General features: G+C 48.8%; 1 protein-coding gene across 1 annotated transcript in view; it reads left to right on the forward strand.

Annotated features, from left to right (window-relative positions):
- G2E3 (G2/M-phase specific E3 ubiquitin protein ligase) overlaps window positions 1-26,449 on the forward strand; it is an 86,794-nt gene that overhangs the window by 24,287 nt on the left and 36,058 nt on the right. The window contains exons 4-9 of the mRNA XM_073577801.1: window positions 5,408-5,509; window positions 6,100-6,224; window positions 8,083-8,248; window positions 8,412-8,518; window positions 14,606-14,722; window positions 21,155-21,279. Coding sequence (XP_073433902.1) covers window positions 5,408-5,509; window positions 6,100-6,224; window positions 8,083-8,248; window positions 8,412-8,518; window positions 14,606-14,722; window positions 21,155-21,279 — 742 coding nt within the window. The remainder of the gene's footprint in view (window positions 1-5,407; window positions 5,510-6,099; window positions 6,225-8,082; window positions 8,249-8,411; window positions 8,519-14,605; window positions 14,723-21,154; window positions 21,280-26,449) is intronic.

Genomic DNA, 26,449 nt, shown 5'->3' on the forward strand with positions numbered 1-26,449 from the left:
GACCGGGATTCTGTGGCAGCTGAGCATGTGGACAAAGACACATAGGACTAGATAACACCGCACAACTTCAGTTATAAAGAGCGTAAAATTTACTGATGTAAAGTCACAGTACATAGAAGAAACAGGGCTATGCCAGGCTCCCAACTCCACACCTCCCAGAAGGGTACCAACCAGTGGACCCCAAGGCACCAACGGATCATCGGGACGCAGGCAGGACATAAGGGTACATGAGGACATCATCAGGACGCGGGCTGGACATCGGGACATCATCAGGACATCCGACACGACCTACAGGCACCAATGCAGTCATCAAGCTCCATGCAGCGGTCATCAAGTTCCAGACTGCGGTCGTCAGGCTCCGGGCATCAGACCTAGGAAGTAACTCAAGCGTGATGGTGCTAGAACCGCAGGATTGCTGGTCCTGCATGGAGCTAGCACTGCATGGCAGTCAGAGCACAGGGTAGTAGATGCTCAGCAAGAACACCTGTTACAAAAAGACTGTCACTGGGTGTGAGGCTCCAAACAACACAGAGGGATTCCAGAAACGTAACAGCAGACACAGTTCAGACAGGGTCAGGTACAGGATCAAAGATTCAGGCCTGCATATACCGCCTCCAGGGCAGGGCGCAGGAACAGGACAAAGCAGGAATCAAGGCAGGGACTTTGGTACCAAAACACAGACAGGAGAGGTGCAGGGACTCAGACACAAAACACACATGGCAAAGTTCAGGAGCTTTGTGAGTAGCTCTGGCCACACCCAGCAGGGAAGGGGAAGTTTATATAGGAGCTGCCCCTCAGCAATTGGCTGGGGACAGCATTTCAAATACACACACTAACCCTGATAAAAGCAGGGGAGGTGTGGTCGCGCACGCCCTAAGCACACACAGAAACCATTGCAGTACAGTCAGTGCAGGAACTGAGGCTTGGAGCACCTGGCATCATCTGCAAGCCTAGACACGCGTGGCAAGTCGTGCACCAGCTGCAAATGACCTCGCAACCCGCAGACAGCTTCCACAGCGGCAACTAGGGACCGCACATGCAGATGGTCAAGCAGCAGAGCAAAGACCTTGCAACACATGTACGGCTACGAAGCAGAGCAGGGAACTGAGCAGGCTCCATACAGGTAACAGCCAACAGTATCCCAGCCCAATTCGGGGAAAGGAGTAAAGCGTTAAAGCAAAGACATGCATCGTCACGCCGACAACCAGGTACAAACAGAACGGTGTGATGCATACTGTTAATAAAGGACTCAGCGATGAGCACTTTAAAGTTAAAGAGTGCCTACTACCACGTGCCCATCCATATATCACACCAGAGATTCCTCAGGTTCGTGATAAAGGATCACGGGAAGATACAACACTACCAGTTCCGTTGCTTACTATTCGGACTCGCCTCACCTGCAGGACCTAGCTCACGAAATCTTTCTCTGGGCAGAGCAGACGATAAAGTTGATTACAGCAGTCCACCTGAAAGGTTCCAAAAATCAGGTAGCAGACTTCCTAAGCAGATGGAAGGTCCAACCTTCAAAATGGTCACTAAACGAAGAAGTCTTCATACAGCTGTCCCGACGCTGGGGGACACCAGAGATGGATTTATTTGCCTCAAAGAGGAACTCAAAAACAAGGAAATTCTTTTCTCTCAACCCAACAGACAGCCCAACAGGGGTAGATGCTATGGCTCAGGAATGGAACATGAAGCTCGCTTACCCCTTCCCACCATTTGCTCTTATACCAAGGGTCTTAAGGAAGATCCAAGAAAGCAGAGCATCAGTAATATTGTTCCTTACTGGCCCAAAAGAAGCTGGTTCTCCCTACTAAGATGAATGGCACCGAAAGATCCAATATTACCAGCGAGACGGGACCTACTAACCCAGGGACCCCTAGTACATCAAAGACCGGAGATGCTACAGCTATCGGCCTGGATCCTGAGGCGGAGATCCTAAAATCAAAAGGGCTCTCCAAACTAGTAATATCTACTATGCAAAAGAGTAGGAAACTGGTAACCTCAGCCATATACCGGAAAATCTGGAAAAGATTCTGTTCTTAGTGTAAAGTGCCAGTATCCGTTACCCAAGGTCCAAATATTCCCCATATTCTCGACTTCCTCAAAGCGGGCTTTGACAAGGGACTAAGGCCTAGTACGCTGAAAGTACAAGTGTCAGCCTTGGGTTTATATTTCGATTATCCACTAGCCAATCATCCCTGGGTGGGGAGGTTCATAAAAGCCACACAGCGTATGAGACCCTCAATCCGAAGCTCGATACCACCCTGGGATCTCAGCTTAGTCCTAAATGAGCTACACAAGGATCCATATGAACCACTAGAGCAGGCCCTCTTAAGATCAGTAACATTCAAAGCCCTCTTTCTAGTAGCAATAACTACAGCAAGACGCATAGGGGAGATTCGGGCCCTGTCTATAGAACATCCATATTTAAAAATCCAGGAGGACTGCATTGTCTTAAAATTAAATCCGGCCTTTCTTCCCAAAGTGGTTACGGATTTCCACCGGAGTCAAGAAATAGTACTACCTGCTTTCTGCCAGAATTACAGCAAGGAGAAAGAGCGCTCTCTCCACCTCTTTGACGTTAAAAGAGCAGTTCTCCAATATGTAAAGCTCACAAAAGACTGGAGAGTAGACTCTAATCTCTTTATCCAAATGGCAGGCAAAAACAGGGGGAAGAAGGCATCGAAAGCTACCCTGGCCAGATGGTTGAAATCAACTATCAGTGCAGCATATGTGTCAGTGGGGGAAACTCCACCAGAGAACCTTAGGGCCCATTCTCTAAGCCGTTTCTGCCTCATGGGCAGAGAGCGTGGGAGCATCCATGGACCAGATAAGCAGGGCCGCAACCTGGTCTAAATTTAATACCTTTTGTAAACATTACAAATTGGATGTTATGACAAATCCACAAACGGCTTTTGGGAGGAAAGACCTTCAGGCTGTAATCCTGCCCTAGTTAGAGTAATTTGGTAATTCTCCTGGTGGTGGTGTTAGGAGCGACGTCCTGGTAAGTAGGAATTAGTCCTCCCATTAATGGTATTTCCAGGAGTCCATCATGACAGCACCCCTTATAAACCCTCCCTTGAATTTCCAGTCTGATATGCGATGTAACGTGTAGAAGGAAGTTCAATAAAATTGCGTTGCATCTATCCTGGTGTGGTACTTAGAAAATCACTGAAGGGTGTTAGTGGGAAGGGGCTATTCAACCTCTTCTGTATTCCTGTCCGTATCAAGGATGAGAAGGACAACCTTCTGGTGGTGCTGTCATGATGGACTCTTGGAAATATCATTACCGGTAGGACTAATTCCTACTTTCATATGCAGATGAGGGAACTTCAGTGCACTCTTTGCGTGGCCAAGGGCTCAGTGCATCGCTACGTCCCTCATTACTTTGCATACTGACCATTTTGTCATAACTTGATTGACGGCACACAATCCGCAGCTCTGCACCACCTGGATGAGTCCAGCCGTGCTCACATAGTGCCATTGCCAGGACTCAGGTCTCCATCTGCCGCTCTGTACTGAAGACCAAAGGCAGCGATGAAAACCTGTATTAGCAGTGTTTCCTTTACGACGGGGCTCCTGCAGTGTCTGTGTGGAGGTGTAGAGCTGCTGATTGAGTTCTGGCAATGCTCACTTGAGGGCTGTCAAAGTGCTACATATGAAACATGAAATTTAATTTTTCTGGCAGCTAAATCACTAAAATCTATACTACAGGTACCTATAAGTGGTTTAATTAGCATTTTGGGGCTAATAGCCTCCGTTTAAGAGTTGTGTGCCTCGTAATTTGTGTTTTACTGAAGTGGACTCTTAAATGGGTATTCCCATTTCCAAGATCCTTTCCCAATATGTAGTAGGTGTAGTAATAATTTTAGCAAATACCTCCTCCAGTTAGAAAAGTAGTATAGTTCTCCTGATTGGCTCTTTCCTCATGTGCAGGCATTGGAGGACCTTAGGTATCCATGGTTACGACCTCTAGAATTTTGCTAACTGTAACTGTCAGTGGTCGTAACCATTATTACCTAAGGTCCTGCAATGCCTGCACATGAGGAAAGTGACCTAGCAAATCAGAAAAACTATTCTACATTTCCGCTTAGAGGTACCGTATATACTCATGTATAAGCTGAGATTTTCAGGCCAATTTTTCATGGGCTGAAAGTCCCCCTCTCGACTTATACACGAGTCATCATATACCTGGGGCGTCGGCGGGGGAGCCGGGGGGTCGGAGATCATACTGACCCCGGCCCCCCTCTGCGCTTCTCCTACGATCTCCCTTCCTTCAGCGGTCACGTGGTACCGCTCACTATACACGAGTCATATACCTGGGAGGTCGGCGGGGGAGCCGGGGGGTCGGAGATCATACTGACACCCCCCGCGCTTCTCCTACGATCCCCCTTCCTTCAGCGGTCACGTGGTACCGCTCACTAAACTCATGAATATGCGCATATTTATGAGTTTAATGAGCGGTACCATGTGACCTCTCGGCTTATACACGAGTATATACAGTATTTGCTAATATTATTACACCTACTACATATTGAGATAGGATCTTGTAGATGGGAATACTCCTTTTAAGTCTGGTGTAAGATGCCTGTCTAGATGAATCGTTCACTCAGTCCCTTTGATCCTATTCTCAGTAAGGGCCCCGTCACACACAGCGATATCGCTAGCGAGATCGCTGATTTTGTGACGCATCAGCGGTCTCTCCAGTGATCTCGCGCTGTGTGACATCCATCAGCGACCGTCTCGCTTTCCCCCTGCCGGGTATCGCTGATAGTGCAGTATCGTCCTGGGCCATTTTTTGATCGTTGGTCTCCCGCTGGCCAGCACGCATCGCTGCGTGTAGCAGCAGTGATCAGCGATGCTGCACGCTGGTATCTAGGGTAAACAGCAGGTAACTAAGAGCCGCGCGGCTCTTGGATACCCGCTATTTACCCTAGATACCAGCTTGCTCGCTGGTCCTGATCGCTGGTGAGTCTGTCTAACTATGTCCCAGCGATCCCATCGATGTTGGATCGTTGGTGGGATCGCTGGGACATCGTTGTGTGTAACGGGGCCATTACTGGAGCTGTGATTTGTACCAAGATAACTATCTCTTGAAGACTGCACTAAAGGTGGAGATCTGGTCATGGTGTCCATTGTGGTCAATGACAGATGCACAGACTTTATGATGCAGGGGAACGCACATCTCCTCTTTTGTTTAGTCCGCTATGACTAACCTGGTGTCTCAGCTACCCTTCAGATAAGTAGAGGGTCTCGGCTCTGACACTTATGGCAAATCCGAATGTCTCCCAATAAAATATGTGGTAGCCGAGAAAACTCACGGGAATGTTAAACGCGTATCTGAAATTTAACTTGAGGAGCACTGCTGAAATAAATGAACTTAGATGAATAATTTTTCTTCTAGCTGCTTTCCAGCGGTATCTGGCAAAGGGGTGAGGAAGATGAGGGTATATATGGATTCCTTATTGATGACATTAATAAAGAAGTAAACAGATCCAGGAAATTGGTAAGCATAGTTCATACATGCATTTTTCACTTTTGTTTTTATTGCTAACGATGCTCCTCACAAGTTGGTACTAGAGTGGGTCTGTAGGCTGTTATTGCCTGCCACCAAGTGCTAGTATGGATGGTCTAAGTTAAGTGCCGTACTCTATCTGACCCGAGACCCTCACTAATCTGGGAATCTTGAGGGTATATCGAGCAGCTCTGTAGAGAATGATTGAAGCACGGATGCATGCACGTGCTTGACCTCCACCCAATTCTCGGTATCCCAGCAGTTATACTCCTAGCGATCAAAATATTATCCCATATCATATTAATAGGGTAAATATTGTTAAAGGGTTTCCCTCTACTGGGCAGCCCTAACTTAATCAATTAAGGACAGTATTAAATATAAGCTCATATTGTCCAGTAACGGACCACCCCTTTAATTTAGTGCAAACTCTATCGGCTGTTTGCCAGAGGGGCTCGCTGAACTCATCAGACCATACCTACCAGTGTTCATGTGTCATTGTGTAGCATTCACATCATCTGCCAGTTATCAATGAAATTACACTATTAATTTCTCTGTGATTACCATTTTTCTTTTTTCCCCAGAAATGCCATGTTTGTAAAGGAAACGGCGCATCCATCGGCTGTGTGTTTCCTCGTTGCAAACGTGGCTATCACTTTCCTTGTGGGACAGAAAAGCAGTGCATTTTCCAATTCATGGACACGTTCAGGTAATTTATTGCTTCTTACGTTTATTTCTTCAGATTAATTATCAAGCTTACAAGACGTATCATCCCCTGGATTGTGTCATGTGAATTTGATGTTGCCAGCATAAGCACATTGATCAGCATAACATCATGTGCCATTTTCCATATCCTTTCACTGAAAAATTAATTTTATTAATATTGCTAAACAAAATGGTTTGGAGTATTAGTAAGATCTAAGAGTTTTCCATATCAGATGTTTACCATGCAACTACCAGTTAGGTGAAAAATATCCGATCCCCTTGTTCCAACCTTCCTCTGACCACTTTTACATCCGTTCCTCTGTACTTAGTCCACACCGCTGTCAGCATGATCAGCGCTCGGCTACACGATTGCATCCAGGTATGTTTTTAATTGAAACACTCCTGTGTTTCAGATCCAGATGGCGAGCATAGAAATAGACAAGTCCAACCCTGCTGTCTTCTCACAGCACCGCTTGCTTTGATGAACAGGTCTTCCCCAATGTACATACTCGGAGCTGGATATCTTGAGAGAAAAACATAGCTGGCTGCCATATTGTAGGCTCTGATTGGTGCTGCCTGTAGCCTGGGCAGCATGAATTGCATCATAGGTTCAGTAATTAGTGCAGATTTCAAGCTTGTGTCCGGCTACTCTGTTCAGGCTGCCCCCCCCCCCCCCCACCCCCTTTTTTTTTTTCCCCACTAGTTGATGGCAACAAGATCCCTCTATATAGATGTTCTGCTGTGCTAAGCAGCACAAAACGTCTCCGCTGTATGACAAGTCATGGGGCGGTCTACCCTTAACGAGACGTAGCCTTTTATGAACAAACTGTTGCTGTAGTCATCACAAATCTGGTTTCTCAAACCCCTCTTCCCACCCAACCATCTGATTATTTCCATCTTCTTTATCATTTGTACATGGGGCTTCATTAGCGAATAATAATCTTATCAATGTTTTCTTTTTTCTATCATTAACTCATATGTCTATTTCTGTCACTTGAGGGCCAACAGCACAGTATCAGCAACCTGTCAGAAGATGTCATTAGTGGGGATCTACTAGTCCTGAATTGGGAGTGTGCTTCATAGGGAAATCATTCAGCTGGTCAATAGGAGTTCATGGCAGGAAAATTCCAGGGTTCGCCGTGCTGTGCTGCTCCCACCTGTATATTAGGTAGATGAGTGCTCCAAACACTTTTAGAATAAATGCAGATCAACAATTATCACAGCCAAAAATTCATTGGTTGGATATATAGAGTGACTACCACACATAAGATAGTAAAAATGTGTAAATAAAAAAGGTACCTCAACAAAGCGAGACACAGAACAAGAACTTAGACCGTTCATATGTCCACAGAAAGTAGAATTAATAGCAAATGGCACTAGACAAATATTACCCCATTATACAATAGCCATCCTAGATATGCACTCGGTAATGGACATATAGTGCTTATTAAATGTATAATTACCAAAAAGTGAATCTAATGGAGAGTAATTCTGTCCTGTACTGTGTCCCTCACCCCGACGCGCGTTTCATGCCACTTCCACAGCCGCTAGACATGCATGGGGAATCAAACGTATTATTCAAGCATGCCGAAGACACTTGGTTAGCACCCGAGCATGCTCGGATAACCTTATCTGAACTCGTTCTCTCATCACTAGTCGCCTTTTCTTTTATGAAGCAAAGTGCTAGTTATTCTGAAATTGTAGTGTATTGTATTCTGTAGTGCACTCTATCCAATATACACGTGAGAGCAGCGTGGCATGCTGAACCCTGGCATTTACCTGGCATGAATTCCTATTAGTGGCCTTATATTCTGGTTGTTTTCTGTGGTGGGGTATTTAACATCACTTACTTAATCTTGAAGGTCCTACTGCTGGGAGCATCGACCAGTACAGAAAGCCCTCTCCACGCAAAGTAACGAGTCTTCTCTATGCACAATTTGCCTCGAGTCTGTTGAACATGTCCCTTCTTACCACGTAATACGAGGACCTTGTTGCAAGACATCTTGGTATCATAGAGACTGCCTACAGGTATTTTAATGTTCATATAAAAAAAAACCCCTCCTAATTCACAACCCTCTTATTTTTACACTCGTGTAGATTTACCCCCCATTATTGCCCCATCCCGTTTCGGTATTGCCAGCATTGAAAGCTACTCTCTCTCCCTCCTCCACCTTATTTTTTCCTATTTCAGCATCAAGCTCTGAGCGCTGGATTATTTTTCTTTCGGTGTACAGTATGCAATAATAGAGAGAAGTTCCAGAAGGAGATGCTCTGCATGGGAATCCATATTCCAGAACGGTATGTGGTGATACGTTTTATGGCTGTGCGTCGTGAAGTGGGTCAGACTATTGCAAACCAGAGGAAAATTCTCCAATACTCTTGAACACATGATAAAGTATTTCAGACTCGGATAGTTAAATGGAACCTGTCATGTGAAAAAAAAAAAAATGCTATATATCTTCAGATATGGGGTTAATCTGCAGGGTGATAGCCACTGAACCTGCCCGATGCCCGCACTGAGCCCAGCTGACGGGTAGAAATTAACTTTATTCCTCCTGGTAGTGTTTGGGGTTCAGTCACTACTCAGTCCATAGAGACCAGCAGCTGTAACTGCGCTCCCGGCACTGACTGACAGCCAGGTCTAATGCTGGGCAAGTGTCAGTCAGTGCTGGTGACGCGATTACTCACTATAACTGAGCTTTAACTGAAACTGTGCCGGCTCCACCCCGTGACTGAAACCTGAATATTGCCAGGAGGAATAAAGTTAATTTCCTCTCAGTAGTGGGGCTCTCAGAGTAGGCGCCCGGCTGGTTCAGAACACTATCGGCCTGCAGGTTTATAGCGTTTTTACATGTGACCGGTTCCCTAATAATGGAATCTGTCAGCAGGTGTTTGCTATGTATTCTGAGTGCACCAAGAGGTAGGGGTTAAAACACTGAACTCACCGATGTGTTACATGTCGGGCTGTGTGCTGTTTACTTACACTGAAGCTTTAACCCCCTTAGTGACTGAGACAATTTTTTAAAATTCTGACCACTGTCATTTTGAGGTTATAGCTCTGGAATGCTTCAACGTATCTCGCTGATTCTGAGATTTTTTTTTTGTGACATATGTACTTCATGTTAGTGGTAAAATTTCTTCAATATGTCTTGCGTTTATTTATGGAAAACGGAAATTTGGCAAAAATTTTGCAATTTTCAAAGTTTCAATTTTTGTGCCCTTATGGCACATAAAATTGTTAATAAGTAACATTTTCCACATGCCTACTTTACATCAGCACAATTTTGTAAACAGAATTGGATTTAAAGTTGGCCATCGATTTCTCATTTTTCCAACAAAATTTATATACCGTATTTTCCGGCGTGTAAGACTTTTTTAACCCCTGAAAATCTGCTTAAAAGTCGGGGTTTGTCTTATACGCCGGGTGTCGTCTTATACGTAGAGTACATATGGGTGGAGTGGTCCCGATGAACAAGGGAGGGTGTAAGTGGTGTTATCATCCCCCTTTTACCTCATTGGTGGCAGCTCCTCCTTCAGCAGTGTGGCAGCTCCTCCTTCAGCAGTGTGGCAGCTCTGTGCTGGGGGTCGGCGGCGGCTCCTCTTTGTCCAGCGTGGTGGCGCTGTGCTGGGGGGCGGCTGCGGAGGCTCTCTGTCCAGCGTCGGGGCTCCTCCGGCATTTCCCCAAAGCCCGGAGGCCACCACATCGCAGCATTGAAGCTGCCTGGGCCTCCGGGCTTTGGGGAAATGCCGGAGGAGCCCCGACGCTGGACAGAGAGCCTCCGCAGCCGCCCCCCAGCACAGCGCCGCCGGAGCCCACGCATTTTCTATTTTAGCTGGAAAAGTTGGGGGGTCGTTTTATTCGCCCGGTCGTCTTATACGCCGTAAAATACGGTAACCATTTTTTTAGGGACCACCTCATATTCGAAATGTTTGGAGGGTCAATATGACAGAAAATACCCAAAAGTGACACCGTTCTAACAATTGCACCCCCCCCCCCCCCAAGGTGCTCAAAACTACAATCAAGACGTTTATAAACCCTTCAGGTGCTTCACGAGAACTAAAGCAATGAGGAAGGGGGGGGAGGTGGGGCACATCCTTCACTGGGCTGAGAAACCACTCGGTGATATTGGCAGTCCACATCCCGGGGCGTAGAGAACTGGGCGGCAGACTTCCTCAGCCGGCAGGGTCTTGCATCCGAGGAATGGTCACTACACCCTGAGGTCTTCCGGCAGATTTGCCAACATTGGGGAATGCCAGATGTGAACCTGATGGCCTCCAGAGTGAACACCAAAGTTCCCACATTTGTCGCTCGGTCTCGGGAACCGCAGGCAATCGCCGTAGGTGCGTTGGTTCTGCCATGGAACCAGTTTCACCTCCCATACCTATTTCGCCTGCTGTCACTACTTCAAAGGATCATCAAGAAGGTCAAGGCAGAAGGGTTTCCAGTGATTCTGCTGGCCCCAGATTGGCTTCGTTGGGCGTGGTACGCAGACAAGGTGAAGCTACCCGCCAAAGCGCCCAGACCTACTTTTCCAGGGCCCGATCTACCACCCGAACTCAGGGGCCATGTGTTTGACGGCTTGACCGTTGAATCTTGGATTCTGACCCAGGTTGGGTTCGGACGCAAGGTGGTTGCTACAATGGTTAGCGCCCGGAAGCCCGCCTCAGCACTTATTTACCACCACACCTGGAAGGCCTACTTCACATGGTGTCGGGACCACGGTTCTCCACTGAAATTCTCTATCCCAACATTTTAGCCTTTCTCCAGTCTGGCCTAGACTCAGGTTTAGCTCCAGGTTCCCTCAGGAGACAGATATCGGCCTTATCCGTCCTGTTCCAGCGCAGGATTGCTACCAATCTGCAGGTAAAGACCTTCATCCAGGGGGCTCACACTTGGTACTCCCCTATAGGACCCCTCTGGACGCCTGGGACCTTAACCTGGTCCTAGGTGTTCTCCAGGAAGCTCCACTCGAACCACTACAAGATGTTCCTTTGAATATAAAGAAGAAAACAACGACCAAAAATCTCACTGAGGAGTATGATAATACAAAATATAATTTATTGGACAATCAATAATAACAGAATGTGTGAAAAACAGTGACAAGGAAAATCCAAGTCTGATTGTACATGCAGGAAAAACACCAAAAGACACACACACATATAGCGGATGGGGGAAAGAAAAAGAGTGTAAGGCACATGTAATGCCTAACAGCAAGATAGATATAATTACACTTGCTCATAGCAAAATTGCACATCCCCAAATAAGCCTCATAATATCCACATCACCAGACATGTGTCCATGATAGGTGACAAAAACATAATAAATTTGTAGAATGCTGAAGTCATACCTGATAGAAGTAGGAGGCAAACCGCCGTGGTGTGTGTCCCCCCCCCCCCGACGCGCGTTTCGGCGTGAAATGCCTTTCTCAAGGGGTGGTGGGAAAGGGGAAGTGAGGGGATTTAAAAACGCTAAGCCCACCAATCACAGGCAAATATGACGGTCATGTGACTCGATTGACCAATCAAAAGCCGCGTGGTAACGTATATGTGGATAAGAATCCCAGTTGCCATGGGAATAAGAGGTGTGTCCCAATGTGTCCACGTCATAGCCAGGCCGCCTCTACTGACGCATGTGACACCATAGCAACCGCAGACGCCAGGCGGCGTCAGCTGACCGGCGACGTCACAGGGGGTGTGACTATCACCAGATCAACAGGAGACGCCGAAAGACGTCGGGCGCCACGGAGGCACAGGGCGCATGCGTACCGGCGGTCGGCATGAGATGGCATTATAATTAATGATAGCTCAAAACGGGGAAATCATTGTTGGTATTAAATACTAAATATATTATCTTAGATGTATATATGTAAATACCACCTAATTTATATAGAATAATCATATAAAAGTTCATTTATGATGATATGACAAAGATGATAATACATAGTCAAAAAATATTGACAATGAGACATGCAAGATGAAAAGACATAAATACAGCACTCACAATAAGATACTCATAATACTATACAGAATTTCAATAGATTGAGATGGAATAGACACAATTGTGACTGAAACTGCATAGATATACAAAAGAGTAAATAGATGGATAATATCAGATGATAATCTAATGTGTACACAATATATTAAGGGATACATATAGGAGGAAATACAATTATTTCCATAATAAATATCAATGTTTACCACCATGAATATAATAATCATGATATCACATACATAGAGTTCCCATATATCAGAATATTACAATGTGCACACAAATGTATTTGATATCACTTGCATGAAATATCATATCACATAAAATGCTTTAAAGAAAAGAATAGGACACACAACATAACAGGAATCTCGATATCACATGACATGTCCAAATCCACCGACGATTCATGCCTCGTGAGTTGCAGATGGTGAGATGAGCTAGATAATAAAAAGTTAAAATGTAAACGTAAGAAATAAAAACACCACATAACTGCAATGTAACAAAAGACTTTACGTATGAAAGCCAGGCAAGATGTTATAAAAATGGAACGAAGCTATTTGATTCATTAAGGCCCTTAGGGTGAACAGTATCTAATGCCCAGATCCATCTTGTCTCAGATTGAGATAATTTTTGGCTGATTTTTCCCCCACGGATATTTGGCTCAATGATATCAATGCCTCTAATCTTGAGTAATGAGCCATCACATCCATGATATAGTTTAAAATGACGGGGAAGTGTCCTAAGCGTGGTTGGATCATCATGGTCGGCTGCCGCCTGAATGCCCAAAATATTTTCGCGGGTGCGTACTTTTAACTGATGGGTCGTCATACCTATGTAGATTAAATTACATGGGCACAAAGCAAAATAAATCACATAACGTGAAGTACAGGAGATATGTCCCCTGATGTTATACGTCCTAGTGCCACTGGAATTAAAGAAGGAATCAGTACGTTCAATATTTGGATAGGCGACACACCGACCACAAGGAAAACAACCACGCCTAGGACCACCACTACCAAAAATGTTGGGCTTCGGTTCACCATGATAGTGACTGTGTACTAGATGATCTCTGAGGTTCTTTGACTTCCTAATAGTTATACTAGGTACCTCAGGGAGAATTTGCTTCAGAACCGAATCAGTTTGGAGGATAGGCCAGGCCTTCAGAATACAATGTCTCATTCGTGCAAAGATGTTCCTTTGACATACCTTTCCTGGAAGGTGGTGTTCCTCGTGGCGATAACATCAATCAGGCGGGTCTCGGAGCTGGCAGCTCTATTTTGCCGAGCTCCGTTCCTGAAATTTCACAAGGATAAAGTGGTTCTCAGGCAGCTCCCCCCTTTTCCTGCCGAAGGTCGCTTCCTCATTTCACATTAATGAGGACATTGTCTGGCCCTCCTTTTGCCCGGCATCGGTACACTGTGTGGAAAAGGCTCTTCATACGTTGGATCTGGTGAGAGTAACATAACACATTTAGCGATCAGGTGTTTATGGTGAAGTCTACATTGTTTCATGTTTACAAATGTAATGGGGCATTTAAACAAGCACACATTTTTTGTATTGCAAGAGACAGGATGAGCTGTGTTTGAGGAGACCTGCTCTGAAAGCCGCTGATGGGGGCTGGTAATTTTGAATGATTTGTAACCGCCGCTTGTCAGGAGCTGAGAAGGAGGTATTTCCATGGAAACTAACTGTACACTATGAAAGACATAAGCTACCATTGCAGGAGAATGACAGCAGATAGAAAAAGCAAGTCAATTTGTAAACTTGCTTATTTTCATGCTGTGTAACGAATTAAAGCAAATTAAAAACTTGACAGAGCAAAAAATTAATAGACCGTTTTAATTTAACGTATGAAAGTGGAAGGTCCATTAACTGTTTGGCAGTCCAATGTAGTCACCTGTAACAAGGATCTGCACCTTAACATGGGTTTGTGACTTTTTAAAGCTTGTGTAACAAAACGGTTATAACAATGAAACCGTGTAGGAGGGAGTAAGCCATGTCTCCTCTCTAAAAACAAGCACTTTTGCAATTTATTGCTTATTAAAATTTGCAACAGTTCTTAAGATATTAGATTTTGTTTTTTTGTTTACAGCTCGTTACCAAAGAGACCGACCACCACTGCTGTGAAGTTTGCCAGGATTAGGAGGCAACAGCACGCTCCAGAGATCCTGACCAGCTTCAAAACCGCACTTACAAGCTCAGTAGAAAAGAGCTTGTGAGCGCTGCATGTGTTCTGCTGTCTAGCAGCAGGGATCAATTTCCAAGCCAACGAGCTGTAAACAAAAGCCTTATGTTGTGCATTTCAAGCCCCTGGCTGACCATGCTGTGACTGATGGTGCAGCAGCTACTGAATTTTAATGCAGCTCTCATTCATGTCTTTTCCCTCTTGCGTGCAGAGATGCTTCATGGGAGCTGGAAGAAAATGCTTTCCAGGAGCTTCTGGTGCGACACCAACGATGTGATGTTGAAAAGTGCCTTTGCCGGAACGGTCGGAATTATAATATCCCTGAAAGGTGAGTGTCCGCTATATCGAATGTTGGCATATAGGATAGACAGTTCACTACTCTAGACCCTCCCCATGTCTCCTCACTGCTGCAGACAAGTGTCATTGTTTTTTGTTAGATTACATGCTTCCAAGCCAGCATTTCGCTGACAGTCGTGATTCATTTGTTTCTAAACTTTTTTACTCTGTCGCCTCATTGGGGGACACAGAACCATGGGTGTTATGCTGCTGTCCACTAGGAGGCGACACTATGCATAATCTGAAAAAGATTAATTTTGGCTCCTCCTCTGCAGTATACACCCCTGGACGGCGTCAGCCTTCTCCAGTTTTTGCTTAGTGTCGCAAGGAGGCACACCTTTTTCTTTTTTTCCTTTCGTCGGAACAGATGAAGAAAAGTGGGTCTCCAGTGAGACTCCCGGCATGGCTCCTTCCTTGGCCCCCTTTTTAGGGGTGCCCAGTTGAAGTGGAGATGGCGGTTCCCCATGTCGCTCCTTCCCCAGTCCCTCGGGTACTGGTTCGAAGTTGAGACCCCCCCCCCCTCCTTCCCCAACCCCCTTCAGGGTCTGGGATGAGGTTGAGGCAAGGATGAAGACCCCCTGACGGTGAAAGACGCACCCTCCCTAATCCCCCGCAGGGGGCATTAGGTTGAGACGCCGCAGGTAGGGTCGGAGTACAGACAGCATTCTGCACCAGGGACCTCAGCCCAGCTGTGGGATCCTGCTGGGGGAGGGTGCAGGCAGACGTGGCACAGCAGAGACAGGGCTTTCTGCTCCCCTGCCTCTGCAGCAGCAGTGGCTCCATGGTGCTCCAGGGACCCCCCACACAGGTACCGCTAGCCCTGCTGCCCCCACCGCTAGCCAGTCGCCCATTCCGGGGGGGGGTCCGGTGCAAATCCGACCCCCTCCCGGACTACCGCGCCGCTCTGGAGCCCTCCTGGGCATCAGGCCTCTAATCTAGACCGCGGCTTCGGCCTAACCGAAGCCGCCGCCTTTTCCCCGCCCCCCCGGATGACTAAAATGACACGCTGGAGTGTCATAGAAGGGGCGGATTGAGGCAGAAAGGGCGCGTTTTTACAAGCCCCCTGTACGATCCCTGATAGCCAGCCTCTGTGCACTACGCCGGGCTCAAGGAAGAGAACCAGGCAGGAATGTTTCTATGCATTCTGCACAGCCTGCAAAGCCACGCTCCCTAGTGGTAGCATGTATCCGCACTGCCGGGACTGCATCCAGAACTCTGGGTCAGAACCCCAGGGAGTCCCTACTGACGCTTCAGTGTCACAGGCCACGCCGGAATGGGCAACTCAGATGTCACAGTCTATGACACAGTCCATAGACAACCTAACTGCCACATTGCTGCAAGCTCTGCAGAGTCGGGCCCCGGCTATGGACGTTACACAGCAAACGGACAGCTTGTCTCAGGAACATGCTTCCGACTCTCACAGACGTAAGCGGACCCACAGGTCTCGATCACCTGAGTCGGCCTATAGCACAAGGTCGTTCCCCCCCCAGGGAGAGACAGCGTCATTCCAGGTCTCCTAGGCAGTCCCCTGTCACAGACAGACAGTGCAATTTACCACAGAGATCCCCCACCACAGAAGACCCCTGCCCCAGGTCGCCCTCCAGGGATCACCTTAGTGAGGCACAGGATTCGGAGGGCATCTGTGACTCCGACTCAGATAACGAAACGTAGAGGTCCGTGGTACCTTCTCCCCCTAGCAATACAGCGCTAGTTGAGGACATAATCTCTGCCATTCATCGGGTGCTAAAAATTCCAGAGTCGGCCCCGGAAGTCCCAGAACATGGGATTTGCTTCGAAAGTGTTCAGAAACCACCTAAGGTCTTCCCTAATCACCATGAGTTTGAGGAAATACTTACCAAACAGTTTGCGCAGTCTGAGAAAAAATTTGCTAATCGCAAATATTTGGAAGCGAAGTACCCTTTTCCCACAGACAGACACCAAACAATGGACAGATCCACCTGAAGTGGACCCCCCGATTTCTAGGCTAGCAGCGCAGACCTTACTCTCTCTGCCAGATAGCTCAACCCTCAGGGACGCAGCAGACCGGCAAGTAGAACGCATGGCTCGTTCTATTTTCGAAGCGGCAGGCGCCTCTCTGGGCCCTGCGTTTGCTTCAGTTTGGGCGGCCAAGGCCATCCTGGCTTGGGCCAAAAAACTACAGGAGGGTCTTCAAGCTTCAAATCCCGAGCTCTCGGACCAAGCGGTCCAGATAGCAGTGGTAGCAGACTACATGCTTCATGCAGCCCTGGATTCTGCAAGAGGTGTAGCGGGAATAGCATCAAACGCCATCACGATCCGACGCATCCTCTGGCTGCGAGAATGGAAAGCGGATGCGGCCTCAAAGAAGTCCCTCACGCGACTTCCGTATCTTACTGGAAGACTTTTCGGCGAAAAGCTGGACACAATGATAGCCAATGCCACTGGGGGTAAGAGTACCTCTCTCCCTCAACTAAAACCGAAACGCATGTTTAAACGAAGAAACCAGACGCGATTCCGATCCTTTCGGAATTCCTCGGGCTGGTCCGTCTCGCGCCCAGCGCAAAACCGTAACCGCTCTCCACGCAGGGACAACCCACAGATGCAGCAGCGACCGGACAGGTCTTGGCAGTCGAAAGTGGGCCAAGCGAAACCCAAGGGAGGAAAACCTCAGAACTTCGCTTCATCATGACTCACGAAGTCTGGAAGACACCCCACCAGTAGGCGGCCGACTTTTACTCTTCCAGCAAGTCTGGCTGCCTATTACAGAAGACAGGTGGGTCAGGGAAATAGTGTCTTCCGGATACAAGATAGAGTTCACTTCCGCTCCACCGAACCGGTTCTTCCTTTCTATTCCTCCAACACCACCAGACAAGGCTTGTGCTTTCCACCAAGCGGTCTCCTCTCTCCTTCAAGCAGGAGTTGTGGTGCCGGTTCCCGCGAACGAGAGATTCCGAGGGTTCTACTCAAATCTGTTCGTAGTCCCCAAGAAAGGAGGCAGCGTCCGACCCATACTGGACCTAAAACAGCTTAACAATTACGTACGGGTCCGTCACTTCCGCATGGAGTCCCTCCGGTCCATCATTGCATCCATGGAGCAGGGAGAATACCTTGCCTCCATAGACATACAGGATGCGTATCTGCACATACCAATTGCCCCCGCCCACCAAAGGTTTCTCAGGTTCGCGGTCAACCAAAACCACTACCAGTTTGTCGCCCTTCCGTTCGGACTCGCCACGGCTCCAAGAACGTTCACCAAAGTCATGGCGGCCACCATGGACGTTCTGCACTCGAGGCATTCTAGTCATCCCGTACCTGGACGACCTCCTCATCAAGTCTCCCACTTTCAAAGACTGCGAGGTCAGTGTCTCAATCACAATAGACACACTGAGTCGCCTGGGATGGCTAGTCAACCTACAGAAATCGTCGACTATCCCAAGTCAGACTCTAACATTCCTGGGAATGTTATTCGACACCTCCAGGGGCCTGGTGCTCCTTCCCAAGGACAAGACACTGGCCATCCATCTGGGAGTTCGTACACTCCTTCGCAGTCCTCATCGATCTCTCCGGTTTGCCATGAGAGTCCTCGGCCGGATGGCAGCAGCAATAGAGGCAGTGCCATTTGCCCAGTTTCACCTCAGGGTCCTTCAACTAGCCATACTCAGCTCTTGGGACAGGAATCCCTTCTCGCTCGACAGGGAGTTCAGGTTGACGTCGTCAACCAGGAGGTCCCTGCATTGGTGGCTCAAACCAACCTCGCTTACACGAGGGAAGCCCTTTCTCTCAGGACAATGGAAGATCCTGACTACCGATGCAAGCCTGACAGGCTGGGGGGCGGTGCACCTACATCACAGGGCACAAGGCAAGTGGTCACCGAGGGAAGTGACATTGCCCATCAATATTCTGGAAATCAGGGCCATCCTCTTGGCACTGAGAGCCTTTCATCACTTGCTTGCAGCCTCGCACATACGGATACAGTCGGACAATGCCACGGCTGTGGCATACGTGAACCACCAAGGCGGGACCCGCAGCACCCTGGCGATGAGATAAGTGGCGCATATCCTCCGCTGGGCGGAAGACACGAGGTCGGTACTTTCTGCGGTCCACATTCCGGGTGTAGAAAACTGGGAAGCCGACTTCCTCAGCAGGCAAGGAATGGACTCGGGGGAGTGATCTCTCCATCCCGAGATTTTATACCAGATCTGTCAACGCTGGGGAACCCCGGAGGTGGACCTAATGGCATCCCATCTCAATACCAAGGTCCCCAATTTCATGGCCAGGACACACGACCCGCGGTCGCTCGGAGCGGATGCCCTGGTCCAGGACTGGTCCCAGTTCCGACTCCTGTACATTTTTCCACCCCTCCCCCTAATCTTCAGGGTCGTGAGGAAGATCAAGCAAGAGGGAGTTCCAACCATCCTCATCGCGCCAGACTGGCCCAGACGTACATGGTATGCCGACATCGTTCAACTTACAGCAGACGTCCCCCGGCGTCTACCCGACCGTCACGACCTTCTGTCTCAAGGTCCATTCTTCCATCAGAATTCAGGGACTCTTGAAACCTGGATTCTAACCCAGGCAGGTTTTTCACCGGCAGTCATTGCGACTATGATCAGGGCAAGGAAGCCTGCCTCCGCCAAGATCTATTATCGTACCTGGAGAGCTTTCTTTTCTTGGTGCGAATCTCATGGACAAGTCCCACTCCCTTATTCCCTCCCGAAGGTACTAGGTTTTCTTCAATCGGGTCTAGACGCCAAGCTATCCTTAGGCTCGCTTAAGAGTCAGGTGTCGGCGCTTTCAGTCCTTTTTCAAAAGCGCATTGCTACTAAACCGCAAGTAAGGACTTTCATCCAGGGAGTTTCCCGATTGGTTCCTCCCTACAAACGTCCGCTGGATACATGGGACCTCAATCTGGTCCTGACAGCATTGCGAGCTCCACCCTTCGAACCTCTTAGAGGAGTTCCACTCTCCATTCTGTCTCAGAAAGTGGTTTTTCTAGTGGCGATCACCTCGTTACGCAGAGTGTCGGAATTGTCAGCACTTTCCTGCAGACAGCCTTTCCTAGCCTTTCACCAGGACAAGGTGGTTCTCCGCACGGTACCATCCTTCCTTCCGAAGGTTGTGTCCAACTTTCACCTCAATGAGGAGATTTCACTGCCATCCCTTTGCCCGGTTCCGGTTCATAGAGTGGAGAAGGCTCTGCATACGCTTGACCTCGTCAGAGCATTGCGGATTTACGTGTTCAGGACTGCACCTTTCCGGAAGTCTGATTCCCTCTTCATTCTTCCAGAAGGTAGTCGCAAGGGACTGCCGGCTTCCAAGGCTACCCTTGCCAGGTGGATCAAGTCCACCATACATGAGGCCTACCGACTTAACAGTTCCCCTCTTCCGGCCGGTATCACGGCACACTCTACACGGGCAGTAGGGGCCTCCTGGGCCATTCGGCACCAGGCTTCGGCACAATAAGTGTGTAAGGCGGCCACTTGGACTAGCCTACACACGTTTACGAAACACTACAGTGTTCATACCCAGTCCTCAGCGGATGCGAGCCTGGGTAGACTGGTTCTGCAGGCGGCAGTGCCCCAAATTTAGGGACCTGTTAGCACAATATTCGTCCATTGCTTCCCACCCAGGGACTGCTTTGGGACGTCCCATGGTTCTGTGTCCCCCAATGAGGCGACAGAGTAAAGGAGATTTTTGTGTACTCACCGTAAAATCTTTCTCTTAGCCTCTAATTGGGGGACACAGCTCCCACCCTGTTGCCCTTATGGGCCGTTGTTTACGGTTGAGTTCTCATATTGTTCTTTGAGCTCGTACATAGTTGCCTTCTTACGGGCATGGTTATGTAGTTTGTTAGTTCTTCCTAATGCTTTTGCACAAAACTGGAGAAGGCTGACGCCGTCCAGGGGTGTATACTGCAGAGGAGGAGCCAAAGTTAATCTTTTTCAGATTATGCATAGTGTCGCCTCCTAGTGGACAGCAGCATAACACCCATGGTTCTGTGTCCCCCAATTAGAGGCTAAGAGAGAGAGATTTTACTGTGAGTACACAAAAATCTCCTTTTTTTTCATGGTGGTGTTTTCTCCAATCTGTCCCCTTCGTAGCTCTAGATTGAGACAGATGACTGCCGAGCCATTCACACACCATTGAGGGGTCATGAGACCGAAAGAAAAGAGAGTTGGATGAAAGAAAATGGAAACATACTCTCTCATGTGACTGCAAGTGTGACACTGGCTTAGATGTATATAATGTAGTAAAAGGCAATAACAAATACGCTGGTGTGAGGCTAAGACAGATTGGGGGCGGATAATGGTAGACAACCCCTTTTTTTTAAGATTTTATCAAGATCAACCTTTATGCAGACATTGCACAGGTAAGTAATAGGGGGAGATTGCTTCATTTTGCATAGAGACGTAATAGTTTTGTATTTGTATCTGTTCCCTCACAGTAAGTGGGAAGTGGTGCGCTGCCAGTGCTGCGGATCCAGTGGCACTCACATTGCTTGCTCCTCAGTGGAGCAGATGAACCAGATCTGGGAATGTGCGGAGTGTCGAAGTATCGGCTGCTCTCCAGGTAACTCCACAGCACTTGTTTGTTTCTTTTTTAAATAACTTTTCCGTCATTCGATGACAATCACAAAGTTATGTATTTTTTAAAGCACTAACTTCTGCTTCTATGTATTATATTCTGCTGATGTTTTTTGTGATTTAGTTTTCTCCTTCGCCTCATTGGGGGACACAGATACTGTGGGTGTATGCTTCTGCCGCTAGGAGGCTGACACTAAGTGAAAAGAAGAGGTTCGCTCCTCCTCAGTCGTATACACCCTCGCCCCTATTGCGGACGGAACTCAGTTTTTTCTTAGTGTCCATAGACGCACACACGTCTGGTTTTGCTCCAGACTTTTTTTTTTTTTTTTTCTTTTCCCATGAAGATGAGACAGGGGCGACGGACCCTCTTGAAAGGGTCCGATCTCCCCAAACAATCAACGGGCGAGCACGTGTTGAGAATCGTCTTCACGTATCCTCTCCCGCACCGTGGGACATATCTGGGCCGTTTTCCCCAGACCTTTTTTTTTTTTTATTTTATTTTTACCATCTATGACGATGAGACAGGAGCAACGGATCCTATTGAAAGGGTCCGATTTCCCCAAACCATTAACGGGCGAGCACGTGCGAGTGTCCCTCCACGTATCCTCTCCCGCGACGTGGGACACAATGCCGGACTTAGCCCTGACCACCCCTATGTATTGAAACCTTGGGCTGTACAGAGGCACAAGACTAGTCCGAAAGGCCCCCACTGCTCCACCAATGCTTAGACTGCGGTGCGGCAAGGCGGCGGACGGTCCCTCTCCTCACCCCCTGAAGGGTTAGATGGAGCTAGGGTGCCTGCACAGTCCTATTTTGTCAAGGCCCCCTCATATACCTGAGCTGGGAAGCTGAAGAGGATCGTCAGTGAGGAGAGGTCCTGGGAGGGCTCCTGCGGCAAAGATCCGGGACTGGAGCCCTTAGCTCTCAGATGCCAGTGGCTGCAGAGCGGTGCGGAGAAGCCTGCGCCAGTAGGTAGCGCCATTTTTTTTTTTTTGTGGCGCCATGGAGTCGGCCCTCCCGTCGCGGGCAGGGGATAAATTGAGGCCGCGGCTTTAGCCCCCGGCTTCGGAGCGCGGCTAGGCCGCAGACCCGGAAGTACCGCCCCTGGACCGGGTTATATGCTGGGGGTCTGCCCCACAGCTGGTGGCGCGCGATTTTTGTGCGGAGGCGTCCAGGAACGGCGGGGCACAGGAGTAAGTGCTGCCCGGGAGGCCACAGGGAAAACGAGGTGCTACCTCCTTCCCCCCTATCCTCAGCAGCGGACAGATACAGCATGTCCGAAGAAGCAGCATGCATCTCTTGTCGGGCTGCGTTTCCGCGGGCGCAGCGCAAGCGATTATACAAAGCCGGCGACTCCAAACGCACCCAGGAGCCCTTCCCTGCGACCGGACCCACAATGCTGGTGTGGGCAGACCACAGAGGACAAGGCTTGGGATTCTCGCTGTGCAGCGCCCGGAACCCGACGCCTAACAGAACCTCAGTGTCCGTCCTCCCCTGCGACCGCGACCAATGTGCCAAGCCCCCCAGAGTGGGCCCTATCACTGTTTCAGTTCATGCAATTGAGTCCCTTCAGGCCTCAGATGGGGGCAGGGACAGTGGCTTACAGGGGACCTCCACCTCACAAGAGCCTCTCGCCTGCAGGGGCCGCTCTCACTCCAGGCAGACCCGAGGGAAACCAATCCACACTGTCGCCCAGTCCATCCGGTGCCTTGGCATCCATAAGTTCTGCCTCTCGCTCCCCGTCACCAGTGGTTGATAGCGAGCAGACCTCATAATTGGACTCAGGCGAGCCCCTTGACCTGGATACTCCAGTGTCATGTGAAACAGTGGACAGCCTCCTAGAAGCCCTCAATCAGACCTTGGGGGTTGTGGATGATCGTGCAGCGGAATATGGGCATGCGTGGAAAAGGTTAACATCACGCTAGATACTCCTGCCCGCCTAGGATGGTTGGCAATGCAAAGAAGTCATCCCTTGTGCCAGCTCAGAGGATCTCCTTCCTAGGAATGATCTTTGACACTTGCCGAGGGTTGGTAATTCTCCCTCAGGAAAGGGCGCTAGCTCTCCGGCAGGGTGTCCGGACATTTCGCCAACCAGTCCCTCATACCATCCGATCCGGGGTGAGGATTCTAGGGAAAATGGTGGCAGCAATGGAAGCGATACCTGTCGCCCAGTTCCACCTTCACCCCCTGCAGCACGCCCTCTTGTCAGCCTGGGACAAGAATCCTTTCACGTTCGATCAGCGGTGCCGACTGTCCTCTCAAGTCAGGCAGCCGCTTGGATGGTGGACAACCAGTTCCTCTCTGGCCCAGGGGAAACCGTTCCCCCCCAGATCACTGGCTGGTAATGACAACCGACGCCAGTCTCCTCGCCACCACACAACCCAGGAACGGTGGTCGCCACAGGAGGCACACCTCCCGATCAACTTATTGGAGATACAAGCAATTCAGCTGGCTCTGCAGAAGTTTCATCACTTTCTAGCAGGCCGCCCCGTTCGGATTCAATCGGTCAACGCCACGGCGGTGGCTTACATAAATCCTCAAGGGGGCAACCGCAGCAGAGCAACCATGCGCGAGATGGGGCTCGTTCTTCAGTGGGCCAAAGCAAACCACTCTGTGATTTCGGCTGTAAACATTCTGGGGCGTGGAAAATTGGGCGGCAGACTTTCTCAGCCGGCAGGGTCTTGCATCCAGAGATTGGTCTCTACATCCCGAAGTTTTTCAGCAGATTTGTCAACTGTGGGGAGCTCCGGATGTGGACCTGATGGCTTTCAGAGTGAAGGCCAAGGTGCCCACATATGTCGCTCAGGCCAGGGACCCGCAGGCATTTGCGGTGGACACGTTGGTTCTGCCATGGAACCAGTTTCGCCTCCCATATCTATTTTCCCCACTGCCACTACTTCCGAGAGTCATCAAAAAGATCAAGACAGAAGGGGTGCTGGCGATTCTGCTGGCCCCGTCGAGCGTGGGATGCAGATCTAATGCAGCTGCTCGCCGACGTTCCTTAGCGCTTGCCAGAGCACCCAGATCTATGGTCTCAAGGGCCAATTTGCCACCCAAACTCAGGGACCCTGTGTTTGACGGCATGGCCGTTGAATCTTGGATTCTAACCCAAGCCGGGTTCGGGAGCGAGGTGGTCGCTACAATGATTAGCGCCCGGAAGCCTGCTTCAGCACGAATTTACCACCACACCTGGAAAGGTGTCCTTTGCTTGGAGTCGAGGCTGCTGTGTTTCTCTGCTGAGATTCTCGATCCCCAACATCTTGGCTTTTCTCCAGTCGGGCTTAGAGAGCCCGAATAGCTCAGTCGGTAGAGCATTAGACTCGGGCTTTGCCCCAAGTTCCCTCAGGAGACAAATATCGGCCTTATCCGTCCTGTTCCAGCGCAGAATTGCTACCAATTTGCAGGTGAAGACTTTTCATTCAGGGAGTCTCCCACTTGGTACCTCCCTATAAGGCGCCTATGGACGCCTGGGACCTTAACATGGTCCTAAGTGTTCTGCAGGAAGCTCCATTTGTACCGCTTCAGGATATCTCTTTGAGGTACCGTTCCTGTAAAGTGCTGTTCCTAGTGGCCATCACTTCCATCAGGCGGGCTTCAGAGCTGTCGGCCCTATCCTGCCGAGCTCCGTTCCTCACTTTCCATAAGGATAAAGTGGTCCTCAGACCAGCCCCTCCTTTTCTGTTGAAAGTCGTGCCCTCTTTTCACATTAATGAAGATGTTGTTTTGCCTTAATTTTGTCCAGCACCGGTGCACCGTGTGGAAAAGGCGAGCCTGGGTAGAAGGATTCCACAAGCAGCGGTGGCGCACCTTTTAAACAAGAGGTGCATGTAGCTTGGATCGGTGATTCAACTCTCCCACCCAGGGACTGCTTTAGGACGTCCCACAGTATCTGTCCCCCCCAATGAGGCGAAAGAGAAATATGGATTTCTCCGCCTCATTGGGGGACACAGAGACCGTGGGTGTTATGCTGCTGGCCACTAGGAGGACAACTAAGTAAACCAGAAAAAAAAGTTAGCTCCTCCCAGTATACACCCTCTCCCTGGTTGAGATTCTCCAGTTCTTACTTAGTGTTTATAGGAGGCACTTGGGTCTGGTTTCAGACTCCACCGTTTTTATTTTATTTTTGAATTTTCTGTAAATTTTTATTTTTTAACTAACGGAGTGAAGGGGGCGACAGTTCCTTTCTACGGCCCGCTCTCCCCCGAACCAACAACAGGCAAGCACGTGGAGTAACCCTTCACGTACACTTTCCTGCGACGAATGGGGCTGATTCCTCTGACGATGGTTCCCTTATGGTCGGTACTCCACGGATACGAGCGCAAGCGCAACAGGACGTAGCACAGGAGTGCATGGAGCAGACCTGAACAGCGCTTTTTCGGATGTCCTGAATCAGCCCCAGAGCTCTCCGTCCCCCTACCACAGGGTGGATCGATTGAGCAATACGTTAATACGTATTTATTTATGTGATATAAGGGTGATCCTTTTCTGGACATGTTGTACCTGTATTAAGGCTGATTTTGTTGTCCTCCTACTGCTTTGGCACCAAACTGAGTTCCGCCCGCAATAGGGGCGAGGGTGTATACGACGGAGGATGAGCTAACCTCTTCTTTTCACTTAGTGTCAGCCTCCTAGCGGCAGAAGCATACACCCACAGTATCTGTGTCCCCCAATGAGCGTCTCGGAGAAAAGGATTTTACGGTGAGTTATCACAAAAATCCATATTTTCATCTTATATGGAAGACATTGTGAAACATCCTTCAGCAATGAGGATACACCTACACAATTATACCCCTAGGATTACATAATAGTATAGTACGATTCCATGGGAATTGCACAATGCACAGACTGCAGTTCATGCTGCCTGTGGTTTGGGGAGCATGAATCAAGTAACAGGTTCCTTTTAAATTGAAGCCATTCATGACATTTTCTGTGTGCTTACGTATATACCTAACTATTATACTCGCTTGTATAGTAGCAATAATTCCACAGCGCTTAACAGATATTGGCATCGCTGTCCTCATAGGGAATGTAGATTGTGAGCCCCAATCAGTATGTCTTTGAAGTGTGGGAACAAACCCACACAAACACGGGGAGAACATACAAACTCCTTGCAGATGTTGTCCTTGGTGGGATTTAAACCCAAGACCCCAGCGCTG

Source organism: Dendrobates tinctorius, unplaced genomic scaffold, assembly GCF_039654945.1.
Source record: "Dendrobates tinctorius isolate UK_male_01 unplaced genomic scaffold, ASM3965494v1 ptg000057l, whole genome shotgun sequence".
NCBI classification, from domain to species: Eukaryota; Metazoa; Chordata; class Amphibia; order Anura; family Dendrobatidae; genus Dendrobates; species Dendrobates tinctorius.